Genomic DNA, 10158 nt, shown 5'->3' with positions numbered 1-10158 from the left:
TGGTTGAGTCAAAAGACCAAACACTCATACTGTTGTTGATGTCATTTCCTTATTGTCTAAGTATAAAGTAGCCATAAGGAGTACAAAAGGTCCATTAATGTGTGGCTGGTGGTTGGAGTTGGAAGCATCAGAGTGAGCTAAATCAACTCAAAAGATTCTCAATGCCTATTCTTGCACCTTATCCATCTCCTGCTATAGCTAAGTAAATCTTTTGTTAATTGCTGAATATTCTATGCCAGTCTCGTTTTGTTCTAATATTGTACCTACTTACCAAGAAACTGGGCTGTTAGGTCCCTTAGATGGCATTTAGAATGGGAAATATATTTTCATGTAGAAGAGTATACTGTAAAGAACTTTTCAGGCTTTTACTAGATGTTTCTAGATATAAAAGGCTAAATGAATGGCTGAGGCAATGGCCTTCCTCCCTGGGCCTAGAATTTATAGAGTTTTTCTACCCACTTACCTACATCAGAGACTAGAAGAAGCTGAGGATTTTAAAAAACGGGGGAACCCTGACTCCCAGAAATGTTTGGTAGTAATTGGACAAATAATCATTACCTGGTATATAATTTAGCCTTCAGATACTAAAATTGGATAAGGATATAGAAGGTTCACCAGAAGCTAGGGGGAACCAAGACTCTGGTTCAAAGTAAAGATGAAGAGGAATCCAAAGGCAAAACTAAGTGGGAGGGCATTAGTTAGTTGGGGTGGTGGTGGAGGGCTTTGCTCTTTGTTTTAAAGAGCTTGGCATGTGGATTGTGCATCTCATACTAGGAATACAAGAAGCTTCAGTAGTCAAGAAAGAGGGAAAAAGAAAAACTTTCTTGTTAGTCCCAGGTATGGGTTTCTGCTTTCTCTAAAATAGCTAGAAAAGCCTATTGGTCTAAAATAGCACTGCAGGCCTTGTTTCTCTATTTTGGAAGAGTAGGCCATTATTTAGTTGAATTGGGAGCTGGCAGCTGAGCAGCTTTCAGTAGGGGTTAGCATCAAATACCACCCAGCAAAGATTTATCTGTCAAAGTAGTGACCAATAAGCAACAGAGATGAGTAAGTAGGGATTTTTGTGATGATATCACTAGATAACATCAGCAATGACATTAATAGAACATTGATGGCTCTGCAGAGTCACACTTTCCAGGGTGACTCCTCATGAACTCCTTAACTATATCTGCTGTTCCCATTGATAAGTGTATTTGGGAAAGAACATGTCCTAGATGCTTTACTGCTACTTATTACACCATTTTAGTAAATGCTGTTTTTGTTATGCAACACATGAAGTATATCTTCTAATACTAAGCCCCTTCCCACAATGTAATACTTTACCTGTGATACAAGTGGGGTCTAAACACCCAGTGGGATATACCCACACTGTGTAGGGCGTATACCCTAATATAGATCGCTTAGGCATGTGAAATATCCCTACTTCTTTCTCGGTATGGCTTACTCCTCCGTCTTGCTCTCACACCAGCTAGCCCACGTTCCCAGATATCAGCTACCACCAACACCTGGTTACATTCAAATGCTCTTAGGGTCCCAGACATATACTTCTCACTTACCTCTCTAGCTCTTGAGCCCCTAGTGAGTATGTTTTCCAAATACACAACTAGTTCCTTTTAATAATGGTGCTTTTGGATTTTTAACATAACCATTTACTTATTAAGGCAAAAGAAACAATGATATAAGCAAATACAATAAAGAAAACACATGCATAATGAAATGCATAATACATATATAAACCTAGACAATCTCCCCAAATTGCATTTCAAAATTATGGTAAAGAGTGGGCGTGTTCTTTTGGGAACACAGAAGGAAGAAAATTCAGGTGTTTAGAGAGTAACTTTGGCAGGCACCAAAGTTACTAGTCCATTCAGGAGCATCTGCACCCTACAAAACTGTTTCCCTGCTCCTTGTTAGTCCGTTGATTCTCATCCTTTTAAGTGGGTAAGTCATTTTCTCTCTCCCCTTAGATATGGCTTTGATGAGCTCTTTCAACTAATACAGCTGTTTACAAAGCATCACCTATTCGTGGAAAAGCAGTTTTCTTTGAGGCGAAGAATCCCAAAGTTCATCCAATGGCTATCTGCGGATAGCCCTTCACAGACTAGGATAAAATAGTTTGAAATTCACAATGGAGTTGCGTTTGGCACCTAGGAAGCGCTTAATAAATGTTCGATGACTGGCGAACTCTGGGAGGTTACCTGCTAGTCAGTATCAGAAGAGGGAATGGAACTTTCCTGCCTCCCGGGGTAGTCCTGCCCTGAGGGGATTTACAGGGACTACGAGCTGGAGAACCCCTCTAACCTCGCGCGCTTTTTTAACAGAGGAGGCTCTGAAGCAGGTTACTCGTCCTTTTCTCACCCTGGGACAGCTCGACCGCGCCCTTTCCCCGCCCCGCTTCCTCCGCCCTGCACCAGACGCAGGCCCTGCCTCTCCACCACCCTGGTCCCGCCCCTAACTAACCCCGCCTCTTCTCTTGGACAGGCTCCGCCCCCACACCAGACGCAGGCTCCGCTCTTAGCGAGCGCGCAGGTCGAGGGGCGTGGCCTTCCCGCGTCGCAGTCGTTGACGCGGCCGCCGCGGAGGCAGGCCCCGCCTCTCCGTCTACCTCCACCGGGCTGCCGTGGTCGCCGTCATCCTGGCCTCCTCCGCCCGCCCCCGCGCTGTCGGTGGCGGCCCCGGGCGGGACCAGGAGGGGGCGACGGGGCTCGGCCCGTGCCGTGCCGGGAGAGAGGCGGCGACGGGCACACGCACACCCAGGTGAGGGAACCGGGCCGGGCTCTGTCAGCGACTCAGCCTGGCCGAATCCCCTGACAGCCCACGAGCGCCGGGCCGAGACGGACTGGGAGCTTCTGTTTGCTCTCAGTATCCGAGCGTCAAGGCCGGAGTGGGGAGGTGTCCCCGAGGCCTGGGGGCGGGGGAGGAAGCGTGCGCGCACTCGAGCGCGTGAAGGGAGGGGGCGTCTCAGCCCCGGGCAGGGTGCGCGTGCGCGTGGGAAGGGGGTAGGCCCCGGGCCCCGGGCCCCAGCACCCGGCTAAGTGGAAGCCGGCGCTCTGGACCTTTATGGAGTCCTATACGAATGAATGGGTAGAGGGAGCAATATTTATTTTGCGCTTTCTGGGGCCGAGAGCTGGGATAGCCCGTGATTACCAGGGAACTCGCGGGGCACACCTGGCCCGCTTCACCTTAGTGCTGCCTGGCAGCTCCTGTGTCAGTTCGGGAGCCTCAGCTTCCCTGTCTGTAAAATGGGGATGATAGGTTTAACGCAGGCGAATCTTCAAGCCATTCTCATGAGGATTATTGTAATCATGATTAATGTGTCATTTGATAGCTCCAGTGAGTCGGGGACCAGAACCTACTTCCTGGAGATCTCCTGGGGGAGATCCCGCTACAATGTAACTCTTGGGATAACTTGCCACTTTGTCTCTGTCTCTGTTTCTGTTTCTCTGTCTTCATCTTCATCTCTCTGTCACTCTTTGCTTCTTTCCCTCTCCCTTTATTCTGTGTCCTCATCATACGCCCTGGGTGAGGATAGTAGTAGCAAGCCCCTTCCTGAAGGCAACCCTGACTCGGACTCATTCTGCCTTCCCGGACTCTTGCCCTCACCAATGGGCCTTAAGTTGGGGACAGCCTGAGGGCTGGAGCGGAAGTTGCTTCTCTCTCTGTGATGGGTCAGTGGTCTTGGGGGTTTGGGGGCAGGCCTGGTTTGCATCTGTTCCCTGACACAGCTTCTAGTAGAAGTGTTCTTCCCTTTGTTGGTGCAGCTTTGTCCTGTGGCCCAGGTACTTTCCAGATCCAGATGGAGGGTTGGGGCCCAGCTTGTCATTAGCTTCTCCTGACTCCAGATACTACTTTTGCATCCGCTGCCTTCTCTTAAAAATAAGTTTTTAGTGACGTCTATTGTTTTTTACATTACTGTATCCTTCCCCTCTCAGAGAGCCATCCAATAGAACAAAGAGGCTTTTTTTTTTTCCAGAGAAAAAAGGGGAAAAAATCCATGTAATTGATCAAGACATTAAAAAAAAAAATCTGAAAAAATATGCTTGGTGCCACCTTTATGGACCTCCCTCTCTGCAGAGGGCCAGGGACATCTTCTCATACCTTTTTTTTGGAGCCATGCTTGTTCCCTAAGTTTGCAGCTCTCACTTTGATTTTTGGTGTGTCCTCATTAATGTAGATTGTTTTCTTGTCTCTGCTGACTTCAGTCTGTTGTCTTCATCACAGTCATCAATTCTTGCAGCACAGTCATATTCCATTTCTTAATGTTGCTGTCATGTACCACACCTTGGGTAATTGTGCCCCAATCATTGAGCATCTAATTTGCTTCCAATTCTTTGCTGCTGTGCTGTGCCCCTGAAGATGGGTCCCATAGGAGAGGGTAATAAGATTAATAGGGCAATGCTCTTATAGTCAGGATTGAGATTAGCTAGACCATTGGTGTCACACTTGAATAGAAATGTCACTATGTGCTTATGTCATTTATTAAGAAACCCACAAATTAATATTATCGTTGTTGTATTTTAATTTTTTTGTTATTGCTATTGTTAAACATTTCTCATTTACCTTTTAGTTTAGTTTTCCCCTTCCCTTAAGAGTTTTGTTTTACTTTGCTGCAGTGAGTTTGACAGCTTTGATTTAGTCCTGTTCTTTATTCACTTGCAGAGAAGTCAGGCACTGTGCCACATACTTAGGAATATTACTTCATTCAATCCTCACAACAGTCCTTTAAGGTTAGAGTTTTTTAGTATCACCATTTTGCAGATGAGGAAACTGAGGTACACTGAAGTTAAGTAACATGCTTAGAGTAGTCACACAGTTACTCAGTATATGAGACTGGATTTAAAACTCAGTTCATCCTGACTTTAGGATCAGACCTAGTATTTGTACCCATCTTGTCAGATTCTGAATTCAGTGTTTTTCCACTGTACCACATTGAGGCTATAAGTTATCAGTGTTTTCATCAGCCAAATCACTTCCAGGAAGTAGTCCATATTATTGACAGTTTTTTACTTGGGATAAACACAGTATGTGTTTGATGTGGTAGAATAATCCAGAGAATCAATCTTTCAAGAGCCTTTTCTCTAGATTGTATCCTAACCTTCATTTTTTGATATGCTTTAAATTCTGAATTGGTAATACTTGTAGGAGGAGGTGAAGTGATTATCTTAAAAGGTCAACATTTGGTGTTAAAGGAAGTTGAATATTTATTTCCTTCTGGAGAATAGTGGAAGTTGTTTTGGCTTGTTTTGACATTGTGACCTGGGAGCCTAGGGGGATTTGTTTATTAAAAACCTTAAGTTTTTGTAAATTTCCTTTGTGGAAGAAATTTGTTGGGTTGAGATTTGCTTCATGTTGTTGATTCAGCATTTCACAAAGCAATCTAGATCCAAATGATAGCCTTAACATAGGGGTTCTTAACTTTTTTGTATCACAGATTTCTTTAGTCGTCTCATAGCTATAGATCTCTTCTTAGATTCATGTTTTTAAATGTATAAAATAAAACACATACAACTAAAAATAAACCAGTTATGTTGAAGTAGTTATTATCTATATGTGTTGGATGTGTATGGGTGTTTGTAAAAGTCAGAATAACACTCCCTTTAACATGTAATTCCAAAGTGGGCAAATAAAAGAAATTAAGCAAAGATAAAAGCAAATCTTAGTTTCCAAGCTCCTTTAATGGCTATAGTTTGAGATAGTCTAGTTTTATGCTAGCCATAACATAGAGGGAAATTTCCATTTTGGAGACCAATTGATATGTCAATCAGATGAGCATACATGATACATGATTTCCCACCATCCCATCAATTCTGCTTTATTCAGATTTACTTACTTCATTTGAAAATATAAGAAAATTTAAAAGTAATAATACCTTACATGACTGATTAAAATTCAGTTCTCCTTTTCAGGCCAATAAAGATGAAACTCTTATAAAAATGCCCTGAGAAGAAAAGGAGAAGGAAGAGATTAGAACACTGCTGACTTTGAAACAACTTGGGTAATTTTTTTTTTTTTTTTAATGCTCTTTCATCTCATTCTCAGTTAAAGTTCTCCTAAAGGAAGTGGACAACCCTGTGAATTTATAATTTCTTTATGCTTTTGCAGTCCATCTTGAGCCAGTTTTAATTAGATAACAATAAAATGAAGACCTTGAGCTCATTTTGTTCAACCATTGACCTAATGACACTTGATCCACCTTTTGGCACTTGTTAAGTCTATATTTTTTGGCCTTTTTAAGTCTATATTTGGCCTTGTTAAGTCTATATTAGTAGAAAGGTGAAATGGACTGGTCTGATGTTCAGTGTTAATGCTCTGTCTAACCTATGAATGTTCTTTCTAACTTTCTCTTTATTCCTTAGCATTTCATCTATGAATTTAAAAAAAAATAATAGATGTGAAAGAAAATAATTTTTTTCTCATTCCTTGACCTTTGACCTTTATACAAACAATAGTTACCAATAATGACAGTATTTAAAGACAATTTGGGAACTTTGCTCAGTGCAATTACTGATTACAATTCCAGAGCACAATTTGGTATCTCTCATACATGTGAAGTCATTGCAAAACATTTCCCAAATATTCCCCCCAAAATCCCAAAATATTACCCATATTGTAAAGGAAAGCTCAGACCAAAAAGAAAAGAAAAGAAAAGAAAAGAAAAGAAGTATGGTTCAGTCTGTATTCAGAATTTGTTGGTTTCCTCACTGGAAGTGGATAGCATTTTTCATCACAGATCCTTTGGTTTGGTACAGTGGTTCTCAAAGTATGGTCTAGAGCAGTGGTTCTCAAAAGTCTGGTCCAGAGCATCCTGGGAATCTCTGAAATCCTTTCAGAGAGTCTACAAATTCATAATTAGTTTTTATTTTTAATGTGATCCAATATCTATAACTATAAACGACATAAACAAAAACTCTTTGGACAGATTCTCAATCTTTTTTTTTTTATCTTTAATTTATTTATTTTATTTTATTTTTTAAAATAGCTTTTTATTTACAAGTTATATGCATGGGTAATTTTATAGCATTGACAATTGCCAAACCTTTTGTTCGAATTTTTCCCCTCCTTTCCCCCATCCCCTCCCCTAGATGGCAGGATGACCAGTAGATGTTAAATATATTAAAGTATAAATTAAATACAAAATAAGTATACATGACCATATCGTTATTTTGCTGTATAAAAAGAATCGGACTCTGAAATATTGTATAATTAGCCTGGTTAGGAAATCCAAAATGCCGGCAGGCAAAAATATAGGGATTGGGAATTCAATGTAATGGTTCTTAGTCATCTCTCAGAGTTCTTTTGCTGGGTGTAGCTGGTTCAGTTCATTACTGCTCCATTGGAATTGGTTTGGTTCATCTCATTGCTGAAAATGGCTAGGTCCATCAGAATTGATCATCATATAGTATTGTTGTTGAAGTATATAATGATCTCTTGGCCTTGCTTGTTTCATTCAGCATCAGTTCATGTAAGTCTCTCCAGGCCTTTCTGAAATCATCCTGTTGGTCATTTCTTACTGAACAATAATATTCCATAATATTCATATACCACAGTTTATTCAGCCATTCTCCAATTGATGGGCATCTACTCAGCTTCTAGTTTCTGGCCACTTACAAAGAGGGTTGCCACAAATATTTGTGCACATACAGATCCCTTTCCCTTCTTTATGATCTTTTTCCTCAATCATTTTTAATAAGATAAAAGATATTGAGAACAAAAGTTTGAGGACCACTGGTCTAGAGAATCCTGGGGATCTCTGAAACCCTTTTAGAGGGTCTACAAATTCAAAAATAGTTTTTATTTCCAATATGGTAATTGTCTATAAATATAATCCAGATAAACAAAAACGCTTTGGAGAGATCCTCAATAATTTTTAATAGGATAAAGATACTGAAAACAAAAGTTTGAGAACCACTGGTTTGGTATATAGTCTTCAAATAAGCATGGTTGTTAAGGAGGTATGAGATACTATTGGCATTGACAGATGTATAAGGGTAATTAGTTGTAAATCTTATATGTAAGATAGTTATGTTTCAGATTTAAGAAAAACCTGAAATAAACAGAACCAGGAGAAGGTTGTATACAGCAGCAGCAATACTGTTTGGTGAAGAACTGTGGATGACTTAGCTATTCTCAGCAAAACAATGATCCAAAGACTAATGAATATCTCCAGAAAAAAGCTTTGTACATTTCTCAAATGCCATTAAGGAATATTTGAATTTTTAGTTAATAAGTCATAGTTGTGATAATTAATTTTAAAAGTATATTCCAAACTTTTAGGTAACCAAAAATGATATTATAATAATATTTTCATAAGAGAAAAGATGAAATAAAATTAATATAAGAGTATTTATAGATTTTAATATGTGATATATAAATGAAGGTGATAAAATATTTTGCAGGGCAAATAAACCAAAATGTCTCAGTCCTTCTATACACTAAAATACAAATGAAAGAGGTTGAAAATGAATAAAGTGTCTCATCTCATTAATAGAAAGATCAGAAATTGGAGCCTGGTGAGCATTTTTAAATTATTTAATGCTAGAAGAGAAGAATGAAAATTAGAAATGTACTAATCTAAATACTAGACTACATTAAAATTTAATTATCTATGTATGATCTTGGAATTTCCTGAACAACAGATATTTGAAAGAAAGAAAAAGTGTTTCATGAAGTTAAATTAGGCACCAATTGCTGAGTAAGCATGGGGAACAAATATAAAATAAAAGTCAATTCTTGTTTTCAAGGAATTCTGATTCTCTTTTTCAAATTAATTTTTCTTTTCAGCGAATTAAAATCCACCTTTTTTATTTCCTGTTTTCCTTCTCTCTTCCTTGAGGGAAAAAAGAAGAAAAATAGACCTTCTTATAGACATATATGGTCAAGCAAAACCAATTCTAGCATTGACCTGGCAAAGAAAAAGTGTGTCTACCTTTAAGAGCTTCCCTCACTAACATGTTTCATTATGAGTCCTCTGGAATTGTGGTTGGTTATTGGTGATATTTCTAAAACTTTTGAAATTGTTTGTCCTTACATTTTGCAATATTGTTGTTATTAGCTATTTTGTATAAATTTTTCATGAAATTTGCATTCTAATGGTAGAAAAAACACTCATAAGGGAATGGTGACCATGGACAAGGATATTTGTCCAGAATATTACTGGGGGTGTGGGAATGGGGTCATAGGGAATGGATCAGCACCTTCAGAAACAGTAGCAGCAGATGTAGGACCAGAGTTCATGATTCCAGAATTGAAAAAAAGAGAGAGGCACACTCAGCTGCATCATGGGAAGGAGGTTGTAGAGGAGGTCTTCTTTTGTTTTCTCTGTATTATTATGCTTGGTGATCTCATTAGCTCCCATGGGATTCAGTTTTCCTCTCAGATCTTTTTGTTCAGTTGTAAGTCTTATGTGTCCAACTACCTGCTAGATATTTCTAACTGGATACCCCATAGAAATCTTAGACTCATTGTGCTCCAAACTGAACGCATTTTCTTTGTCCCTAAGCCTTCCCTTCTCTAACTTTCCTATTACTGCAGAGGACGCCACCTTCTTTATGGTCACCCAGGTTCATTCTTGACTCCTCAGTTTCTTGCTCTCTGTATCTAATTAGTTGTCAAATGCTATAATTCTTACCTTGAAACATCTCTCTAATTCACTCCCTTCTCACCTCAATACTGCCCAGTAATTGGTGCAGGCCCTCCTACTTCCTACTTGGACTGTTGGCAATGTTTACTGCTGAGTCTTCTTGTCTTAGGTCTCTTGTCCTTTAATTATCAGCTGTCTAAGTGATCTTCCTGAAGTCCTGACGGTGTCATCTCCCTAATTAGTAAACTCCAGTGGCTCTTTGTAACTTCAAATCCTCTGTTTGTCTTTAAAAGCTATTTGTAATTTGGCCCATTCCTACTTTTCTAGGCTTCTTATACCTAACTCTCTTTCCCTATCCTGTCATATATTCTGTAGTCCAGGGACACTGACCTCTTGACTTTTCCTTGCACATGAAGTTTTATCTCCCACCTCGGGGCATTTTTCTTGGCTGTCCCCCTTGCCTAGAATGCTTTCCTTGTTTCGGTGCCCTAGTTCTCCTCGTTTCCTTCAAGTCTCAGTTGAAGTTCCAAATTCTGTAAGAGGCCTTTCCCAGTGCTCTTTAATCTAATGACTTCCCT

The 10158-nt window shown here is 39.8% G+C and overlaps 2 protein-coding genes across 8 annotated transcripts in view; one reads left to right on the top strand and one right to left on the bottom strand.

Annotated features, from left to right (window-relative positions):
* Positions 1-1303: 1303 nt before the first annotated feature.
* On the bottom strand, positions 1304-3823 carry LOC116420061 (translation initiation factor IF-2-like). The gene is made up of 4 exons (XM_031943539.1): positions 3604-3823; positions 3183-3235; positions 2461-3031; positions 1304-2101 (listed from the first exon to the last, which is right to left on the bottom strand). The coding sequence occupies exons 1-4, from the start codon at positions 3821-3823 to the stop codon at positions 2016-2018; spliced, it is 930 nt and encodes a 309-aa protein (XP_031799399.1). The 3' UTR covers positions 1304-2015.
* The window catches only part of KIAA1109 (KIAA1109 ortholog), a 236275-nt gene continuing 228789 nt past the window's right edge, over positions 2673-10158 (top strand). For all 7 annotated transcript variants that reach the window (XM_031943786.1, XM_031943790.1, XM_012551896.3 and 4 more), the window contains exons 1-2: positions 2673-2757; positions 5907-5995. The gene's annotated coding sequence lies outside the window, so the exon portion shown is untranslated. The remainder of the gene's footprint in view (positions 2758-5906; positions 5996-10158) is intronic.

This window comes from Sarcophilus harrisii, chromosome 6, assembly GCF_902635505.1.
Source record: "Sarcophilus harrisii chromosome 6, mSarHar1.11, whole genome shotgun sequence".
Lineage (NCBI taxonomy): Eukaryota > Metazoa > Chordata > Mammalia > Dasyuromorphia > Dasyuridae > Sarcophilus > Sarcophilus harrisii.
Note: the sequence above shows the minus strand (reverse complement) of the source record. Positions and strands in the feature narration are given on the sequence as shown.